The 22,536-nt window shown below is 37.1% G+C and overlaps 1 protein-coding gene across 4 annotated transcripts in view; it reads right to left on the bottom strand.

Annotated features, from left to right (window-relative positions):
- The window catches only part of LARGE1 (LARGE xylosyl- and glucuronyltransferase 1), a 278,352-nt gene that overhangs the window by 221,609 nt on the left and 34,207 nt on the right, over positions 1-22,536 (bottom strand). Inside the window, exon 1 of one of the 4 annotated variants that reach the window (XM_064420386.1) lies at positions 13,850-13,894. The exons of the other annotated variants lie outside the window; for them this stretch is intronic. Coding sequence (XP_064276456.1) covers positions 13,850-13,891 — 42 coding nt within the window. The 5' untranslated portion in view covers positions 13,892-13,894. Of the gene's footprint in view, positions 1-13,849; positions 13,895-22,536 lie in introns of those variants that run through there. 4 annotated transcript variants of the gene reach the window in all.

The following is a 22,536-nucleotide window of genomic DNA, read 5'->3' as shown; positions in this document are numbered from 1 at the left end:
TGAGTTCAGTCTAGAAAACCACTCTTTGCTTGGCACAGAATTTTGTAAGGTCCCAAACCCATGCTGTTAGTAAGGCACAGCAGACAGAGACAGGAAAATGGAAGCCCTCTGAGACAAGATAATTTTTCAGGTTTTCTTTTTATGAATTCTTTTTTCCAGACAGAAAACACATTCATATTGATAAAATCCTTTGCATAACACAAAATTAAATCAGGACTATGATTTACCTGATTGAAATTATTTCTACGGAACCTTTTAAAAATAAAAATATATAATACATACAATTAAATTTATTAATTTTCATTTACCATTAATAGAAGTTCTTTTGTTTATAATAGAATAATTTCTTCCTACATCCAAATGCCAGGACACTACTGGGGATGGGGAAGGAGCAATCTCCTTCAAAAGGGTAACATCCAGGACAGGGGAGGAAAAAATACCAGCTTTTCTAATTCAAATGCTACTCCACTGCTAACATAAGAAGAGATGTAAAGCAGCCACCTTCAGCTTACTCCTAATTCCTGCTGCTTCAGCACCTTGTCCTAATTACAGGGAGCTTTGATTTTCCCATGTTCTACACTGCAGTCACATTTGGGGCCTGTAAATACCAAGCCAGAATTGAAATTCAGTGGCTTTAGCTTAAGCAGGAGGTACCCAGAGCTGCAGGATACAGCAACATTCCCTGAGAGTCCTGGGGCTTCTCCTGTAGCAGCTAATGAACAGCTGAAAGAGCAGCAGCTGCCCGAGAGTTATTTTGGGGGTTAACCGAGATTGTTTACCATGTATGGAGACCCGATAAAGACCACCCCACTGCCCTTTCAGGCACCTGGTTTCAAAGCTCTCATTATTACCATGTTTCCTACAAATCACTCATTATTACCACGCTTCTTACAAATCACTCATTACATAGCAACTCATGCCAGTTGCTATCACAGTACTTTGAATACTAGTAACTCAAAAAGCTCTAATCAAGTAAGGTGCAGCCAAACTGATAATGTATAAAAAGCAGCAGGATTCCTTTGAGATGATGTTGTACTTGGAAGATGATTGTAAGGTTTAGAAGACAGTCTGTGCAGTTGCTCTCTTCTCAGTCCAGTCCTCTGCCCTGGTGACCCAAATATTAAGGCCTAAGAGAAGAATGAAAGGGCTGCATACTTAACTGTCAACCCTTACTCCAGTAGTATAATAATTCCTACTGTAGAAGCTAGGAGGATGCAATGCATATTCCTATTACCTTTCTTCTTTAAAAAAAAAAAATCAAGCGAGATATTTGCATTTATCTGATCACTACTGAATTATGTACACATGTCTGCAATGTCTGAAGCTGCTGGGAAATCCAATAATACTATTTACATCTAATCAAAATAAACAATCGATGTCTACTTAAAATTTCCTATTCCACTGCAACGATACTCAACATTTTGAAAAACAGTCAAAAAAACCCTAATTCATACTTTCATATCATGTCTGCAAGAAAATTGATATACATGATCTAGTGAAAGAATAGCTCTTTGTTGACAATTTCTCAGGGAAAGTAATTTCACAGCCATTTGATTTGCTCTTTATGCTTGTAGCCTACCAACAGATAAGAATTTTAACCAGTTTAAGAGCACAAAAGAAGGAGCATCAATATTAAGTAGGGAAAAAACCCCTTGTACATATAGTTACACATATGTAATTTTTCTATTAAATACCTCTCATATTACAATGTGAGCATGAGCTTGCCTCTGGCATTAGAGTATAGATGATGTGCATTTTAAAATATTAATTCCAATTGAGTGCCACAATTAAAAAGTCCAGTTGCACAAACAATTAGGTCTCTGGGCAGTCCAAGGGGTTTATAAGCTCCAAACACATTACAGTCCACAGGGACAACAATGACGCAATAGAACAAATGCAGCCAGTTTTAGCTATTGATAAAAATGGAAAAGAATTCTGAGGGAAAAAAACAAACCTGTGATGGAGTAAGTTCAATAAACATAAAAAAAAAAATGCTTCCAGAACACAAAACACAACTAGAGTAACACTGTTACAAATGTATTATAATGTTCTCATTCTTAGAAAACACATGCCATGAGCAAAATGCACACTACTACCATGTTAAAACCAAACTTCACCTGTGTTTTTAATTAAGTTTCCTAAGGAAACAAAGCTTGTGCAATTACTTGTCGTCTGTAATAACTTCAGTACCTGTTGGGCATCTTGCATCCATCTGAAATCCTTCATTCATTCTTGTATCATCAGTCAAAAGCAAGAACCATTGAGAAAGCACATGTCCCTACAGCAGAGTTCTGCTGAAATTCAGAGGTAGGTCTACCTGCCTCTGAAATTGTCTGCTTAAAGGTTCTGTAGGCCACTAGTTTTTTAATTTCTGGACCATCTCCCCTGTGATTTTAAGGAGACTGTACCAGGGAAGGTTTTTATAAGGAGACTATACTAGGGAAGGTTTTGTGCTGTACCTCTGTAGATAGCACACACTTCTCAGGGTACAAAGATTGAATAGCACGGTGCAGTACGTAGGGAAGAACACCAAAACTGGATATGGCCAACATATACTTTGTACAAATCCTTGCTTACAGTGCACAAAACCTACAGCAACTTTTCCAATTTTAGACATCTGCAGTCTCACAAAAATTCATCTGAGACTTTGTGAACCAGTTCACTGAAAACTTGACATCCAAAACAAGGTGCACAGGATCAGCTAAGCATGATGTGAGAAGCTGGCAGCATTGCACTGACAGAGTAAAGGTTAGCCAGGTAACCTTCATTGTATTTGGCCAGTTTCCCAAAGATAAAAAGACAGGGTTGGTTTGTTTAATCCTTGTGTGAAATCTTCCATTTCCACCCTAGTATTTCTGTAGACAACATATAAAATTGAGATCTCTAGAAATGCTCAGTAAAAGCCCAGCTATACTCTTGCTAAAAAGGATAACAGTTTTGCTACTGACCTAGAGGAAAAAAACAAAAAAAAACGAGCGCTCTTAAAAATCATTGTTCTGAAAACAGCATTTTGCTCTCAGTTTTATTCTGAGGGGTATTTGAATTCTAATCTTAATTTTCAATTGAAGTTTTCCATTAGAACATGAAGCAGAATCATAGTTGAACAACCATTTTTAGCAATCCTATGGAAAAAAGCACCTTTACCACTTAACTGTCCTTCCAAGAATCATTCATAGAGAGCTGTCTGTGAAATCAAAGTAAAGGGAAAGTATGATGTTATAAATGAGAAGCTTGACTAAGCCAATGTTCAAGCAGCAATCAATTTATTAATTAACATGGTAAAGTATGAGCAATACAGCGCTGGGTACAGTGGGGGAAATTTTCCCTCCAACTGCACACCGATAGCTGGGGCTTGCAGATATTTATAGGTGTACTCATAAGCTTTCTCAGCAGTTTCTAGTCCCAGTTTTTATGTCAATTCTATACACTATTGTGATTTAGTTTTTCTCAGGATCTATCTCAGAAAGGAGTATCCCCAGATGGTGGGGGTCATCCAGCTTCCAAAGGAAGAAAGAAGTTTCCCAGCTGGTGAGGTCCAGATTCCAGATGCAGCTTCACCTTTTAATTGCAAGGACTATAAATCTCATAACAGTGATGTCCAGCTTCCCTTAGTCGAAACTATCAATCCTTGAGTTGATGTTCATCTTCCTTTCTCAAGCTACTTTTCAATATTTTATTAAGGCATCGAGATAAGCATGTTTCCTTTTTATATATTCTAAAGCTATAGTTTCAAAGATCCTTACTACAAGCAATATTCCAAAATTATACCTCAAAAGGTTATTATTGCAAAACTCTTTTTAGCTAGAAACAGAAAGTTCTTGTCAAACAGCAACATCCTTAAAGCTTTAATTCGAATGCTCCTAAATCAACTTAAGACTTATAAAGGTTAATTGTGAACAAAGGACAGGTTCAAAGGCCTTCTTCCATGCTTTACTTCCTCAGTTATTTATTAGAATTGTCTTCATAACTGTCCCACGGTCAGTTTCCACACATATCACAATCACAGATACACACATTGCCTGTATGTACCTGACACGAAACACAGCTTCGTATTTCACAATGAAAAAGCCTGTAAGAAACAAAATGCATGTATATACATCCTTGATCTTTATAATTATATAGTTTAATTTAATCCCTTCATGGAAATGAAGCCTTCTAAATAAAAAGTAGGCCAAGTTAAAGTCTATGCCTATTCCTTTTTACACGTATCAGCAAAGTAAACAGAAGAAAAATCCTAAGTTTATGTCATAAACAATGGTACTATTGTAGAGGTACCTAAATTCAAGAATGGTAATCTTGCCTGGTCCTTAGAAGCAAATGAATTTTTGAAAATTGATTTTCTGCAATAGTTGTTTTATACTTGCCCAAGACTATAGAACATGGATTCCTTCCCCTTGCAACATACACATTGCCTAAAAAAAGAAATTTCAATTCCCCCGCTTACCTACAAGCCCTCCCCTGACTGCTACTCATTACATCTTGAAAGCAGTGTCATTCACCATCCTCTCTGTCTCGTTTCCTGCTTTCCTCATTCTGGCTGTGAAAAGTGCTTGGGGGCAAAAAAATACTCAAACTGTCCCAATTAGTACAAGTTACTTGATAATTTCAACAAATTCGAAGCACATAGGAAAAGGAGGATTCAGTTGCTGTTATAACTGGTTTCTACTAACAAGGAAAGTGTATGTGGTCTGCAAACATCAAGTAACCAAAATTTATTCTAAATATTTTCATTTTCACATAATCCAGAATTCCAAAAATAGCAACTTCGTTAACAGCATCCCATTATTTGGAAGCATAAAACAAAATCTGGAGGTGTCTCAGCACCTCCAAAGCCATCAAACACACCTACGGAATCATGGAATTATGCACAGACGTGACAGAAAAACATACACACTTCTCACTCTGTATATACAGTTTGCATTAAACAGAACATACACAACCTGTTTAAGTCTACTGTGCTCACATTTGTGTCAATAAATGAGTTGACATTTTAAAATATACACACTATACATGCAGTATTTTTACAAGCAGGAAATATTTTTCTTTAAAAAAAAAATCAGATATGTCATGTATCATAAGGACTTTTAAAAGAACATCACCAGCTTGTCAACTTTGGTGGCAAAAAGGAGAAAGCAAGCCTCCTGAGCCCAATTATCTCAAAATGTGTCCTCTTTCATTTAGTTTTATCATTTAGTTAGCTTAGAGAAAAATGGATGAGTTGATTGAGAGTCTGTTGACCAGAGTGGTGAAAACTAAGAATCAGATACTATTTAACCAAATACAGAGTAGATTAAGTGGAATCTGTCAACTCAGTGTTATACGGAACAATGTCAGTAAGCAAAGATCCAGATCCTGGCTATATAATTCAGAGTTAAGGAAAAAGAACAAGTCCTTTATGATTCTCCAGGATCTCCTCCACTTTTACCAATCATCTGGAAATATCTACAAGGCTGTCAGTCCTTTACTTCTATTGTCTGAAATAAGATTCAAATAAGATGCACACCTCAATGTCTCCAAAGAAATGCTTTTGTTGCCTGCAAGTATCTAGCACAGAGGATTGAGATAGAGAGACATAATCAGAACTTGTCTCTCCTGCACCACACAACTTTCTGCATCACTGTCTTTTCCCCCTCACAAGATTTTTCAGAGCTGTATTTTAAAAATCATTTGTGAAGGAAAACAGAGACTTTCACCTCTCCTATTAGGTATGATTGAGATCTGAAGTGACTGCAGATTTGTTTCCTCTGAAGGACTTCAACTTCTTTTCTTATGAAAAGGAATGCTTGTCCCTCTAGGTATTTCCTATTCATAACTTCTGGATAATTTCACCGAGATTTGACAGAGTGTCAGCATTTTCAATAGATGAAATTCTTGCTAGCTTTCTGAAAATTGGCAACTAAGAGAGCACAGAAATAAGAAAAAAGTGAGCATTCCCATGAAGGAAGGTAATTACACCTCAATCTTTATCCAACACTTTAGCATGTAAATGGGTTTGCACTAACCACCCTGTCTGTTGTTAATTCTCCAAGTAAGTAGGTGATATGAGTGGGATCTGTGAATGTTTTGTAGAGAGGTAAATTAGGATAACAGGATACATTTCAATAGAAAATCAGTCCTCATTAGTTCAGCTGTTTATGAAGCATCCTGTTTTACATTTAAATTCCATACTCAGTGTACTATTGAGCACTGTGGTTAGCAGAACAAATAGTGTTTTGACATTAGAAGAGATTGAAAACTGAACCATCAAAAAAAGAGGGAGAAATTTAGTCAGAGTTATGACAACTCTTTACTGATATAAAACCCAGAAGATCAGAAAAGAGGTATCAGACAGAAGTCTGAAAAGCAACTAGTTGAGAGCGTCATGAAAGTAGAGACCTGAGCTTCCCCGCCATCCTGAATGAACACCAAATTAGAATGTCAGGAAGAAGGGATTCAAGAACTCTCTCAGTTCTGTTTATAGTTCAGAGTTTAAAAGAGTTTCCTTCAATAAATAATGCAACTATCCAGATAATGCCCTCAACAACTACTTTGTACATTTCAAGCCAAGTAACATTCTAACTTTGTAACTGTAATTTTCCCTGCCACCAGATCAAATGAGAAAGAGTAGAAACACCCTGTTCTGCAAGAGCAGCAATGCTGTCCATTCTAAGAAAACACCCAAACTTACCAGGGACTTTCCTAACACAGCAGTCTTTTTAAAATGCTTAAAAATTATTATCTTCAATCTTTTAGAGAATATCAAATATTTAAATGTCTCATAATCTAGAAAATTATTTTTGGCAATGTGTTTTAGACCTCACTGTACTTCCTTTTGCCATATGCAGCTCTTCCCAGAGCTGTGCTGTTCTCTCCACAAAGCATTCACAGGAGGCAGCATACCACTCCTCTGCCACTACCTCAAAAACCAGACAAGCCAAAACAATACCTCCCCTCTGCTCATTTGCTACATAACAATCACTTTTTCTGAACAAAGTATGTAGTGTTCTGGATGCACAGCATTGCAGGAAAGTTACAAAAGTACAATGGTTTCAGTATTTCCCAATTTTGCAAAAACATCTTTCCTGCCTGATCCTTTTTAAAATCATATTTGCTCTCCTTTAGGATTGCATCACATACACAGTTCATAAACACTTGCAGCTGACAACCCCATTCCATTCTTTCCCTTCATTGGTCATTTTCAAACAACAGTATTTCCAACATATAAATGAGGGCATTACATTTGCATGCTATCCATATAATGCATCTTCTCCTGTCCAGCACTTTTGTCTGCTATTCCAGTGTTCCACATTATCAGTCATTTCTCTTGCCACCTTCCACTCCTTATTCTAAACTTGAATATTTTAATCTTCACTAGTATTTTCCCATATAACAGGGCATCACATTTTGAAATCCAAATAAAGACTCCCGCTTCTTTTTAAAAAAATTAGTTGCCATTTTAGATAGCAGATTACTGTGGTATTAGCCCCTCTCTTGCTAACTCCTGATGGATTTTATAACATTTGCTGTTCACCTCTGTGTCTGTAAGCACTCCCTTCCTCAAAATATGTTCTAAACTAATGCACTGACATCAAACTAAAAAGTGGAATGCAGTCAAGGGAAAATCTGTGCTCTGGTTTTAAAGAGAGACACCACAGCCACCCTTTTCTAGCCACATAAAACAACCTCTTATCTGGCAATTCTAAAAAAATCCTAACCAGCAGATTTACAATTTCATGGGCTGGTTACTTCAATATTCTGAGGTAGGGATTTTCAGGTCTATTCAGTTCCAACACATTAAATTCTTTGCAGTTTGCTTTCACTTCAGAAATTGTAATTTTCATGTCTATACTTACACCCCTTCCCAAGAGCTAGCCTGCCTTCCCTACACACCCTGCATTATAATCTTTACTGTAAACAACAGCAGAGCATTCATTAAGGTTTCAGGCCAAATGTAGACTACACTTTAATCACCACCCAATAATTTTTGTACGGTGTTTTCATGTTTCCTTTCTCATCCTCTCACTACATTAACAGTTACAGAACTGTCTACTCCATATTTTGACTTTCTTTAAAAACACATCTACTCTTCTGTATTGGTGACAAACTTCAGCACTGAATGTGTGTTGAAGGCTATTCTATAAATAGGAACAATCTCATTCACCACTGGGAATCACTGAATTTATCCCAAAAAAGAGAAGAAAGTTTAAGAACTTGTGAAATTGGTACACACTTCAACCTGAAAACTGGGCTATGGAGATTGAGCAAAAGCATGTGTAAAGAAGTAAAAGAGATGTCCAAGCAGCAGCTGTGGAGCTTTTAAATATACTGTATATTTTCATAAATAAAACTGGATCTTCTGGTCCTTTGGTCATTCTTTCACAGCAGTGACTATATGAGGAAAATACTCGTATGCATTATATAACGTGAACTTGATTCAGAATAATTCAGAAAGTATCTGTGCTGCTGCAAGGTACAACTAAATAGGTTAATTCTCACCTGCAATATTTGCACAGGTTATCAGGAGGCAGTTAACTTGTACCAACTGCTGAGAAACAACAAGTATCCACATTTGTACCCTAGGCTAAAACACAGTAGGTTTGAGGCACTTCAGTCCTCAGCTGACAAGGAAGCTGCCACCCCAACACTCTGTTCTGGAGTCAGGGTAAGCATGTAAACAATCAACACAGGTAGCTGGGATACAGAATCTTGTTATTCATATTAATCTGCTTAAGTATCAGAATCCTCTAAATCTACTCAAAGGTTATCAGTAGTTCACCACTACACACATGCAAGTCTGGCTTTTCTGTGCTGTGGAGCCCCAGCTCAGGCCCAGTACTGTACACACAGTCTCAGGAATACTGAACAAAGGGGAAACACCATCTACCTTGCTCTGCTGGCTACACTCTTGTTAATACAAGCCAGCATGTAACTGGCCTTCTCTGCTTTGAAGACATCAGCTGACTGATGTCCAATTTGTCATCAAGCAGGGTTCCCAGGTTCTTGTGCAACTACTTTCCACCCAGTCTGCCCCCATCCTGTAGTTACTGCTGAGTTAATTCCATGTCAGGTGCAGGGCTTCAAGCTTGCCTTCCATTCTCTTCTTTGATTTGGGTTCTTTCTTATTCCCCCTCTTCATCCAGGTTGAGAGACACAGGTAAATGTGATAGGAATCCAAAATTTCCAGGAGAGAGATCAAGGTGTGACTCCTTTCTCAGCTGTGTAATCAAGGAATTCTTAGTCACAACATGACTAACTCTATACAAAAAAAAAAAAAAAATCAGAAACAAACAGCTTTTTACATAACAAAACATCCTTCAAACTCTTCAGCTACCAGGACACTACCCTGTAAACCATTTTCACCAATCATACATTTTTCCTTTCAGAAACTCTCAGACTTTACTGCAAAATCTTGAAGTGCTGTTTCAAAAGAATAAAAAAACCCTGTGTCCCTCTCCTACCAGTCTTCTTGGAACTTAAGTCACTCTTATTTCTTTTTTCTTTATCTAGTAGATGATAGCTAGTAATCAAACTTTTTGTCAAGAAGTAGAAATATATTTTTCCTTTATCTCAGACTGCAATTCTGGATTACCACAAGTGCTGAAATTGCCTCCTGCTTTTTGTTTTAAAACTAAAAAGCTACATTACCTTGATTTCATAGCTAATGGGGGTGGGAGATGTCCTATTTCTGAACATGTGCTATTTACAGAACAGTCTCATGTCAGTGCTAAAACACAGAAGAAGTGAGTCATCTGTATCCTGTACATGAAAAACTAAAATGATTGCTTCAGTACTTATAGATGCCTTGACCAGCTCTCCTATTCTAGCAACACACCAAGAGCAGCACAGTTATGCATTGAGTAAGGAGAGAATTCTCATCCTACCAGGCATGCCATATGTAGAGCATTAACTTAAACTGGGACAAAGAGGATTTACATAATAGCTTTATACACTAATCATGTAGTCTTTGGACCTCTACAGTTGGCAAATAAAAAAAACGGTGCCCTATTTATCAGGATAATTACTCAAGGGATCTGACAACACAAGAGAAAACCTATATAAAATCAGTACAACACAACTTTTTTCCCCATTCCATAAATATCTTTCAGCCTAAAAAGTACAATTACACAAAATTCTTATGTCCTTCTCAGTCATCCAAATACCCTGTAGCAGACACTCAAGGAACATGTGGACTAATTTGAAGCAGTTCAAAGGAGGTAACTCAGAAGAATGGATATGTTATTGACAGACTTAAATTTGCTTGTTTCAGATTACTTTTCTGGGGAGGAAAAGTACTGTCAGTGAGGAATACAGCAGTGCTGATATAACACAGTATTAGTAAGCCAGGTCAAAAGCAGTACAAAATCCCCAGTTAATACTCATCACAATTATTCCAAAAACAATGCTGTAATTGCCAAAACTTACAATTTTATTTATCCTTACATTGATTTGCAAGTTTCACAAAATGAGGAAACTGCAGCATTGACTAAAGAAAAAGGCCTGCAGTATGCTAATCTCACCCAGCTTTGCCAAGTCACCTCTCTTCATCTGCAATAACTCTTCATTTTAGTTGATCTCCCTTGAAAAGGGGTTCTAGATTATGGCAGACAGATTAGAGTTGAGAAAAGTTGTCCAACAGAATACAAACACTAACTCTTTCACTGGTATAGTGTGGTATTGATCCCTTCTGTAAGATAGTTACAGCATCAAAAGCAAAACCTAAATTTTAATAGGATCCTATTACTACAGTCAACCTACACAACACTTCGCAAAACACTGAAAGACCTCTGCCCAAACCAACTTACAATATGCAACAAAAAGAGGGAATATTAGTTAGGTATTCAGTACAGAACAGGCAGTGAAATTGATAGATTTTAGTTTAACATATATAACATTATTCTTTTCTTTAATGCACACAAAAATGGGGTTGCAGAGGATGTGTGTTTTAAGGAGGAATTCAGTTAACCAGGTTTTGCAAATACATATAAAATAAGAACAGCTTTCTGAAGCAGAGAGAAATTCTGAGCCTAAGAGACAACATGAGAAAAGATGGTAATAAGTAGGAAGAACATACAATATGGCAGCAATGCAGGCAGGGAGGGAAGAAGGGGGACTAACGGCACAGGCAAACACTTCCAGCATCCTGGCTGTCAAATGTCCTGATTGGCTGCTGGGTAGCTCTGGGCATGGCCAAAAAAATTAGTTCAATAGTAAAGGTATTTCAACACACAACAGTTGTTCTTTGTACCTCAATAGGACTAATCAAGGACACAGTGTTAAGCACAGAATAAATGATATAGGAATGAGGTGTAAACCAATCAGAAAACATTGCAAGTAATTCCTCAACTGAGTTAACTCAACCCCTACAGGTGCTCAGCCAAAAACAAAGGAAAAATCTGTCAAAGTCTTGCACAAGCTGTCTCCATGTAAAGTCAGATATTATTCCTTATTCTGGTAAAGACTCTCCTACCCTTATCTATACCACTGTTTCTTTCAGATTAGAGTATGTCACACTTCAGAGAATCATATCTTAAATCTGCACAACTCCACTTGTGCAACTAAACTTCCAGATCACAACTACAAGACTCCTACATCCTAGCTGTGAACTGTTCCAGGGGGAAACTCTGTCTGAAACACACAAGACATGAATAATGAGGCATGCCACTATTTAATCCCCAGCACTTTTTATTCAGTATTGCTGTGGTAGCAGGTCTTGCTCCAAGGAGCTGCCTTTATGTAAATAGATTCACTTGATTCTCCAGCCCAGAAGAGTCACTGTCCATCTTTGAGAAAAAGGTGGGAGGATGAATGGAAGCAATCACGCTACAGGCCAGACAGGCCCATGAACTGCAATTTGGATCAAGCTGCTGTAAATTACATAGAACAGACTCACAGACAAGATGGAACTTTTGGCACTGACCATGTTTAATATATTTCTCCTGCCTGCTGATGTTGGGTAACAAAGCTCTAGACAACTACACTTCTGCTTATTCTAAAGAGCACTTCAACCCCATGAGACAGGTTGCATATACATATACAGGTTACTTTCTCATCCTTTGGGATCTTCTTTCCTGTTTTCACAGATCTCATGGTCCAACACTTGCTAGAAAGCTAACTTTTCTTCTAAAATTTTTAGTGTACAACCCACAGAGCAGAAACATTTTGAGTTAGTCTGTGCAACAACCATGCTCTTGAAAAAGGTTAAACTGGGGTCTTAAAAACAATACCTTAACAACCTTGAGCTGGAAGATGCTACTGACTTGGTTTGGGTAGCCTGTACTTCTGCTTCACAGAAAAAACAAAACCACAACAATAGCAACAACAACAACACAACAAAAAACCAACAAAAAAAAAAAAAAAAAAAACAACAACCAAAAAAACCCACAAAAAATACATTGAACCCCAGACTGATATTTCTCAAGTATTCTGTATTTATTGTTTCATTTAGAAATTCATTTCATTTTTCATGCAAACTATCTAGGTAATGAAGCGGTGCTTACTAGAAGGCATAGAAGACAAGTCTGTCAAACTACAGAAACTAAAGCCTACAAATAAGCAACCCATTTTTATCTTTTCTCATTATACTCCTTCTTTGCAAATTTGGTTACATACACAGACTTCAACCAGGATCAACTTCATGTCAATATCTATCATCTCTTTGTTACCCACACAGAAAACATGAGAATATATTGTTCTTTCCACAGTTATCTAGTATCTAGAGCAGTCACAACACATAACTAAGTCACATAACTGAAACATTTTAAGAACCAAACAAGAAGCAATGAAGAACAAAACACGTTTTCCTGAAAATGTATGAGCAAATTACCTCGTTATCTTATGTTTTACTGATAATGCTATAATGGATGCAAAAGTACTTACAAACCAAATTATTAGAGACTTCATAAAATAGTATACAGCACAAACATAAATATCACAATGTATTACCAGATAAATCAACAGTAACAAGAAATCCCTGTGCCCAGTTTTTTGCTTAAAAATCCATCTCCATTATAAAAGAATCTGGATAATGTGCTAAACATAGAGAATGTGGTATACTGACTATCCTCATTAAAAGCACAAACAGCAGATGTAAAACACAGCAACAGCAGTAATTGGCTGGACAGTTTCAAACAAATTGAGAACACACTAGAAAATCCCCCTGAAAGGAAAATAGGACTCCTAGATCCAGAATCTGGCATGGAAAGTCAAGACACAAGAGAAAGTCAAATTGCTAAATGCAATATGACAGAATTGGTGATAAATAAAGTAAGCTCTGTTTTGCAAATTATCAAATGCAAAGCAAAGTACTGCAGGCATGTCCCACAGTGGTTTACATCGCACTTCACTGACTGTTGATTACTATTTTATGAGCAGAGACAAGTCCTTTGCTTGTCCACAGATCTTTTTTCAGAATAATTCTGCTTCTCACTCCAAGACAGAACTGAGCTCCGAGCTGCTGTTGCACATTATAGTCTCTTTTAAAAGCTCTGTATTATTTAGTTTTGTGGGTATCAAAACAGCAGGACTTTCTAGAGATTGTTACTTCATTCAAAGTTAAAATAAAAATCATACCTGCATTAGGAGAAATGGCAAATTTCCCCAGGAATCCTGGATGGACTAAACATGCCAAGCTGTGTTATAACAAAGTATCAAGTTTAGTAATGAAGACCTTACATAGCTCAGTTAATTATCTTCTCACCTTGCTATCCAGAATCACACCATTTCTGAGATCCAATTTCTATCCTGAAATACAATTTTTCTAAATGGAAAATTGTCACAGCCTATGTCGCAGTTGAAACAGCCATGATACACAGAGTTTCACCATAAAATTTCAGAAAGCTTTAAGCATTTGCCCAGACAAATAACACCTTACCACATCAGAAGGCTTCAGGAGTCTGCCCATCCAGAGTAACATGTCACTTCAGAAGACTACAAACATCTGCTCCTGTTGTTCTTTAGCCCAACCTTTTATACCCCTCATAGTTCATGCATTTCACTTGTGTGCCCTCTGTTCCCTTTGGTGATGGGTCAGTGCACCTGGGCACTCCATGGCTTTCAATGCTGCTCACCTGCTTTTCACAGCTGCAGCCATTGGGGATGAGGCTCGGCCACAGCCCCACTCCCAATTACCACAAACTGTGTACCTACAGAAAATCATCCAAGCACAAGAGAAAATTTAGATTTTTCCCATTTGTCCAATTTTTCCAGAAAGCCTTCAGTGAACAAATATTCATTTTGCTATTCATCTCTTTCGCTCTCAACATAGCATTTTTCTTGTGTTTGTAAACAATTAACAAGTAGAAGCATTCTCTTCCTTTTTTTCTGCCCCATCAAAAAATAAAAAAGCGATCATGGGAGGCTGCCCCACGACTAACCAAGGGCCCAACTAAACACAGGCAACATTCTCATACATTGAAAAAAGTAATACACATTCCTCAAGAGGAGATGGGAATGGTGCTGTTTAACTTTTTCCAAGACAAGGATACTGGAAATGTGCATGAAACTGCCCTGCTACCATATGCTTCTGGGCGTAATTAGTCAACCACAAACTTTCCCTTGAGAATGACAAGCCAAGAAGAGAATGCAATCACTGCATAAAATAGGAATGAACAGGTCATGTTGGTGAAGTAAGGAAATAATAAATGTGCCAGCCTTCCAGGCAGTTTTGCTCTGCAAGGTAACAGGTAACATTTAAGAAAGAGATGTGCAAGGGCCAACACTTAATGATGCACCTGTTTTCTATCACAACTATAAAATCGTAACTACGAAAGTTCCTTTGGGCTGAAACACAAGAAAGGGTTTAGGTAATTAAATAAACCCCCTAGGTGGTTGTATTTCCACAACATTTCTGAAGTTTAAGTTCTGAGTCTGCTCGTTCTGGGGTTACAAATCATACAAGGTTAAAATATAAAAACAAAACGCATTTCTGCCAGACAGTAATTAGAGCTTGGACACTCCATGAGCTGTACTACTTGTCACACCTCTAGCTGCTCCAAATTTTTCAGCTATTTTAACCATAGCCAGGTCCCTTGAATTTCTCTCTGGGATTGCTGGTAGTTCTCCCAGTTTTGTACAGAGGATGGCTGACAACTGGTCTACCATGTAGCCTGGCCTCTTTTACTAGAAACACTCACTGCTGCCTGCAAGGGCACTTCGCTCTCTAAGATGGGAGGTAACTCTTATAGCTGGGACTTCAGCACAGTTCATCTCAAAAAAAGTGACATGACAGAGACAAATGGTCCTGGTTTGATTGACAAAGTTGAATCCAAAATTGCTGCCATCAATTGCCAATAAACTGCTGCCTCAGCCACTAGCTGTGGAAGTTGACATTTAATCACGCGAGCATCAAAGCAAATAGGTTAAAATTCCTTTCCACACTTACCAGGATGTTATTACAAACTTGAAAAATAAAAGAACCCAGATTTTCAGCTATTCATGCATCAGGTTTTAAAGCTCAAACACAAGTGGTTATTCCTCCTACAACTTTTTTTGTCTTATTTTTGACACAGTTACTTTTCTACCTAGTACCTGCAATAAAAATTGAAATTAACACAGCTAAATTTTATGTAGTTACTTATTCACATTTTACCAAAATCCTTCTATCAAATATAGGACAATAAATGCCTACATCTTCCCATGAGTGATACTGCTCTAGAATTCCCATTTGTTAAATGTGACAGCAGAAAGATTATATTGTGTGAATGCTACAGCAAGCTTGCCTTTCTGCGAGCCAATAAAAATATTTTTCAACAACTGATATGTAGTAAAGAAAAATATACATACATTATTTCTATACACACACACACGTGAATATGCACCTTAATATTTGATATGGAATTCAAAGAATATCTGGATTCATAATAATTAATCAGTAATAGCTACTGACAGTATTTAGCAGCCTTTTAAAACTTTTTAAAAGCTGATAAATATTTATTGCTCTTCTTATACTTTCAAAACAGGTTCCATGACACTGCACACCATGTTTCATTCTATTAAAATTATACTGTTCTAATTCAGCCATTTTTAAGACAGACATGGTTACTTTATTTATATTCATGCAATTTAATTTCTGCGTAACATTTTATTATGACCAGCACCTATGACTCGGCAACCCTTTACTGTTCAAAACAAGGTGATTCACAAAACATAGGATCCCATTCCAGCATCATATTTTATTTACCTCATTAAAACAAACCACAAACTCACAAGTTGTGTTAGTGCAGAAACTTTCTTAAAACAATTTGAATATGCCAGTCTTCAATTCACTTCAATTCAATGTTCTTTACTGATGTACTGCACAAAGGATGACTGATGAAGAATTCAACTATCCTAGCAAAATCTAACAGCTCTACCTCTAAACTAGCTGAATGTAGGAAAAATGAATGACAGCTGTACCAAGAGCCAAAGGAATGAAGAACAAGAGAGGTCTGCAGATCAGACATTTTTCTCAAAAATAATTCATAGATGGCAGAGAGAAGCATGATGATTTGCTGATTTAAAAATGCCTTCTCTTTGCCCTTCTTTATCCTTCTCCCTTCCTGTTTTCTTTTGCTGCCCTAATTTTTCATCATCTTCTTTTCCTCTCCTATTATATCTTTGGTTTTTTGTATCCCTGAGTCCTTCTGTGACATCAACAAGCCTGCTAGAAGTATTTGATAAGCAACAGCGTTTTCTCACTCCTGAGAAGTATCAACACTTTGTTTATTCCAGCTCAGAAACATCAAAAACCCAGGAGTCTTGATTCCCCTTCCACCTCCCACCTTCAACCTCTCTTTGACTCAAAGCATGAGCCTGAATCAGAAACCTCCTTACTGGTATCATAAGGAAGAGCTACAATAGAAACAAGGAAGTACCTACAGTTCAAAGACCACATTGTTACTTGCCATAACCAGTGTTGCACTTGGAGAAACATTTCTATTATTCCCAAGTCTTCTAGGTGATGGAGATTTTTAACCCTGACCCCCGACTTCAGCAATCATACAGACTCTGCACAAAACCACTGAATGAAGGGCTATACATTTATTAAGAAGTAACTTTCAGCTTTAACTACAGCAGGGAAAAATAAAATCTTAAAGATTTCCATGGGTTTGAATCTCATAGTTGTTTTTTTGGAGGGAAAGCAGGTTCATGATATGCAATTCTGGAACTGACAGTAACACTGTACAAGGAATCATTTGACTCTTCTGCTTTTCATGACTACTGTAGACTTGCAGGAAGCATTATGTTTGCCTTCTTAGGCAATGGGGAAAACTATTCTGTAGCAAACCAGATTCTTGTTCAATTCAAGGCAGAGAAAGATAGGTACATGGAATTCCCTTCCTCTAATGTGGAATCACCCATGCAGTTTATAGTAGGATGAGAGCTTTGGTTTCAAATTGATGAATTTAGGCATCTGAAAAGAATTCCTAGTTACACATACACCAGGAAGAACACAGCCTGAGTGTGGAGATCCCATCTGCAATTTTTCTGTGTTTTACACTGGCTAACCTCCAAGCTCAAGAAAACTAAATCACAGAACATCCTGCGCTGTAAAGGATCCATAAGGATCATAAAGTCCAACTTCTGGCTCTGCCCATGACAGCCCCAAGAGTCATGCCATGTCCCTGAGACCCTTATTCAGATGCCTCTAGAACTCCATCAGGCTTGCTGCCGTGACCACTTCCCTGGGGAGCCCATTCCACAACCCAAACATTGAAAGAACCTTTTTCTACTGTCTTTTCCAAAATCTCCCCTGACCTGGCTTCCTGCTGTACCCTGGAGTCCTGTCACTGGTGGCCAAAGAAGAGATCAGAATATGGACTTGTCTGCAGTTTGCAACATCTCCCATTCACATTTTTTATTCTAGATTTACATATTCTGTAATAAGATTATTGTTTAACAGTTCTCCTGGATTTACTACAAAGAAGCCAAATATTGGACCTCACATACTTCTTAAATGACAATAGGTCTTCGATGAGTTCAGAGTACACTAAATTATCAGTATTTTAAAGAAACACCCAGAAGCCCTTGAAACCAAGATAGCTTACAGCTTTGATCCTGGCAAAATCTTTTCAGATGCTTAACTTCAATATCAAGAATTGTCCACTCTCTACACAATTGCTTGCTTTACAAAAGTGAATGCATGGTTCATGTACTTGCAGAATTACAGCCTTAGTGAAGAGGAACTGCATTCTGACTATTTTGTTATCTCAGTGTTGCAGCTCTTGCAATTACTACAAGTTGCCTGATATTTGTTTTTCTTCCAAATCACAAGAGCTTTAAGAGCTTGAAGAATTGAACCATAACAGCTCAAAAACCCAGATGTAAATAAGAAGAATCTATTTAGAAATGCTATGTTTTTTTTAGCAACCTTCTGATTTTAAAAATTACATGAGTGTGCTGCAAGGATTGATCTCATTTCTCAGTTTGCACATGGATTCTAATAGCAGCTGGGGAACTTCCATAAAGCGCAGCATTGAATAATTTCCCCCAACCTCCAATAACCCTTTAAATAAATGCAACATTACAAAACCTTGAGCGGAATTTCCTAGAGAAATGGGAAGCTGAGAGGTTTTTTCCCAATTAAAGAAAAAAAGATACACTGCTTGAACATGAGCAATGCCAGTGTGAGTTACAGCACTATTAGTTCAAATTTTACATTTTCCAATCAAAAAAGAAAAGAAAAAAGAAAACCTAGATATCACATTATTTTTCACTTCTGCAATCAACAGGTACAGACAAAATACTCATTTTGCTTTTTCTCCTTAACTCCAACACTGTCCCCACTTTTTTTACACTCCTACAGCTCTTTGGGCATGTAGAAACAACAGATGCTCTTGACACCACAGGAAATTCAAACAGCTCTTTCAGACTTTAAGAGGTAGAATCCTCCACAGAAGAATTAAAAATACTTAGAACTCATTGTAAACTACCACACTTGTCAAATCAAGTATTCAGTAACAAAACGTCACAGACAGTTAATCTAGACTTTTTTTTGTACAGCATTCTGTGGTCAGTTAAGTCTAGAAAAAGTCAGCAGGAGTGTGAACTCATTCAAGGCAAAGCCCTCCTACTAGTCTTGAAACTGGGAAGAAAATTCAGATTATACTCAATCAAAGATATTCAAAATTTAGCATTGTGTGGAGTTTCAGCTGCTTACTAAGGTTGTAAACGCTGATGCTCCAATAAAAACTTGGCTATTTGACTACTCAAAACAGATTTTTGAAGACAACTGATGAGATATTAAGAATGAATTATGATTTTGGAGCCTAGTTTTTGCCCAGCCTACATTCGCAATACACAGAAGAATGGTACCATTTCCAATTCTTGAAGTTCAAAAGACAGAAATACAAGCATATAATATTTTAGGTGGGAAAACAAGAATGGGCAAAGAACACTGATTTCTTCTGTAGGTGCTTTTTTTCCATATTAGTTACAGCCTTAAGACATGGTCCCCTGAAACCCGAATAGATAGGACCAAACGCCATAAGCCTTCCCATCGCTGCAAACACCATCAGTGCTCCAGAAATAGATTTAAACTCTGGACAACTTTTTCCCTTCCCTTTCTCCCAGCAATCTCCTCTGCACACAGTACTACTGAAGCCCCTGTATAGGAAATAGATTTAGAATCTACTTTCTGAATTCCCTTGTGGCAGGAAGAAAATAAAAACCCATTCTATGAATCCTTAACTGAATATTGCTATGGCAACAAATATAATTCAGAACTTTTAAAGCAATTTCTAACAGGAAGTATTTATACAGACAAGTTAGTACATGGCTTTAAAACAGACAGAAATGTGTAATCAATCAGGAGGGATTACTGACAAAAAAGATTAAATTAATTTCAAATATAACCCTAGAAGGTTTAAACCACAACTGTTGCCCTGGTACTTATACAGGACAACAGTGAGTACAGAAATGCTTCCTTGACCAGGTAAGTTAAAAAGCACAGATTTGGGCACTGAAGTATAGAAATTCTTATGATGATCAAGAAATGAATTCAAATAAAAGAGTTGAAAAATAGCACTTCTTCCTCTGCTTTGATCTTCCACAGGGTTTACAATTACACTTCAGTGCAATTTTCAGTGGCACAGAAACTCCTTGTAAACTTTCTTAACTGACAGATTAAGATCAAAAACAGTTATGATTTTCTAGAAAAATACAGTGGGCTGTAACTCAAGAGGTAAAAGTTCTACCTGTAACTCCAGACCAAGACCTATACAATTTGGTCATATTACAGTCATTTGCATTTCCCCATCTACACCATGAGATAATCCTAGCTTTCCCCTAACCCTATGTCCAAATTTGCTTTTTATTAGGTCATTAACTTTTCCAAGAAGAACTGTTCTCCTCACATGGTTATAGAGGCACAGAGTTCAGATTTTTGGTTGGGATTTCTGATTGTTACGACCTGCAGGTTTCAAAATGCATATCACAGTTAAAAGACTGGTAGTAAAATTAAGCATTTACTGTGGCCCTAATGATCCAAAACAATCTGTGATTGCAATAATTTAAACAACATTTAGAGTAGCACTGAGAGAAAAAGGTGACAACATGATCACAACTGCTTTTGATTGCTAAGCTTTATCTGTGTTAGACAGAGAACAGTGACCACCTGTCCAAAACTGCTTATAATTGGGGAAGCTGAGAAATAATCTGTGCTATTACTATTTTGAGGGGCTTTCTTCTTCACTCCTTCTTTCCCTTTCTATTTTCAGGAAAGCCAAGTCTAAAAATAAGGTGTGAGGCTCATGGCACAGCACTGCTTAAATGCGATTTTGTTTCGAGACACTTTGCCTCAGCAAAAAGGGTCAGAGAAAGTCTAATAAAGAGTTTCCACAAGCTACCCCGAGATCACCATGGTTTTATACTATATATTGTATATATTACTACATATATTACTGTTTCTGAATCAATAACATTTTTAGAAGACCTAAAAGCTGATATATTCCATTATGCTTTCAACAGCAATACTAACGTTTGAAAGGACATATCAAATTCTTACTAAAGCCAGATATTAACATCTACATGTGAGAAAAACTCCACAGCAAGGCAACTCCAATACTACTATATCAGCAGGATGAAGGGAATGCAGTCCTTAGAAGAATGCAAGGCACTGAGACTCTAAGTTCAATTAGCAGTATATGGAGTATAGCATTTGTATCAATGCCCCAGCTGCCTTGCTGTAGCACCCTCTACTAACTTTATCTAGAATTTACACCATGAAATAGCCCAAAGAACAGCATCTGCCTCAGGAAACCTCTGTACTATAAGCATTTATTTTCATAACTACCAAAATTATTACATTTCCACCACTAATCTAACCAAGATGACAATTAAAGCATGCACAGTGCTTCAATAACAGCAAGTCTAACTCATTCTGCTCCAAATCTGCAGTACTGGGAACTTTCTCAGGTGCCTTTATTCAATATCACTGCTTGTTACGGCAGTCACTGGTAAAGTTTTCCCTTTCACAATTAATATAGTAAGCACTAGTTATAACAGTGCCTTTAAAATGGCACAAATAATAGCTGTAAAGAAGTGGCAGCAGGAAAAATTTTCCAGACTTGAAAAATCTGCTTCTGAGATAAAATAATTCTCATATGTTGTAACAGATGCTGAGAAATGATTTTTTAAAAAGCCTGTTTACATAGGACATACGCAAATACATTTATTTTTTTTACTTCCTCTGCAGCTGCAGCTAGAAGAAACTATTCCCAGATCTTTGCTGAGATAGTTGGTGATTATCACGTGCAAATAAAAGAAACAAACATCAACACATTGTATGCCACATTAAGTTCCATTCCTGATAAAACCGTTAGGGGACAGCAACACAGTCAAATGAATGGCGAAAAGACACAATATGAACTGAAATATCTGAGTGAGGAAATTTTACACTATTGAAAAGACCTTACAAATGAAACCCAGTAAGGACAGTGTCAATTACATGTTTCCGCCACTGTTCACGGTTCTCTTGTCAATTCTATACAATCAACATTCATCGCTGCAAAGTTCTGGCTTTCAGCATGTCATCACTGTTATTTTAGAAAACTTAGTATAAATGGATGCACATTTTACAATTTTATGCAATTCTGATTCTAAGTTTCTGTTCTGACCTCATTGTATGAAAATAAATAATATTCTCTACTTTATTTAAAAATAAAACCAATTGTCAGTTTAAGAGCACATCTGCAAAGATGACTTGATGAAGTATAGAATGAAGCATGAAGTTTAGAACTACCACAGAAGAAAAAGCCCATAATGGGAATAGAAGAAGCCTAACAGTAAAAAAACACAACGCAGCATTTGCAAAAATAGCCTAGGCTGTTCTTATCCCCTACTTCCATATGAGAGGTCTTCAGACCCAGAGCAATCAGGTATTGAGTGGGCTACAAATAATACTTCTGTAAATACAAATGTGATTTTTTTTCTCCTTATGCTTCAAAGATTCTCTCATATTCATGTTGCTTATTTTTTAAAGCATGTGCCTGCACTTACGTAAAATTCATTAAGGAGATTGTTTCTCAATAGGTACATTTACTTCGGAGTTATTTTTACTTTGCATCTTCCATTTAGCCCTTC

The sequence above is a fragment of the Passer domesticus genome, chromosome 5 (genome assembly GCF_036417665.1).
Source record: "Passer domesticus isolate bPasDom1 chromosome 5, bPasDom1.hap1, whole genome shotgun sequence".
Taxonomy (NCBI): Eukaryota; Metazoa; Chordata; class Aves; order Passeriformes; family Passeridae; genus Passer; species Passer domesticus.
The sequence above is the reverse complement of the archived record's forward strand: the minus strand, read 5'-3'. Positions and strand labels throughout refer to the sequence as shown.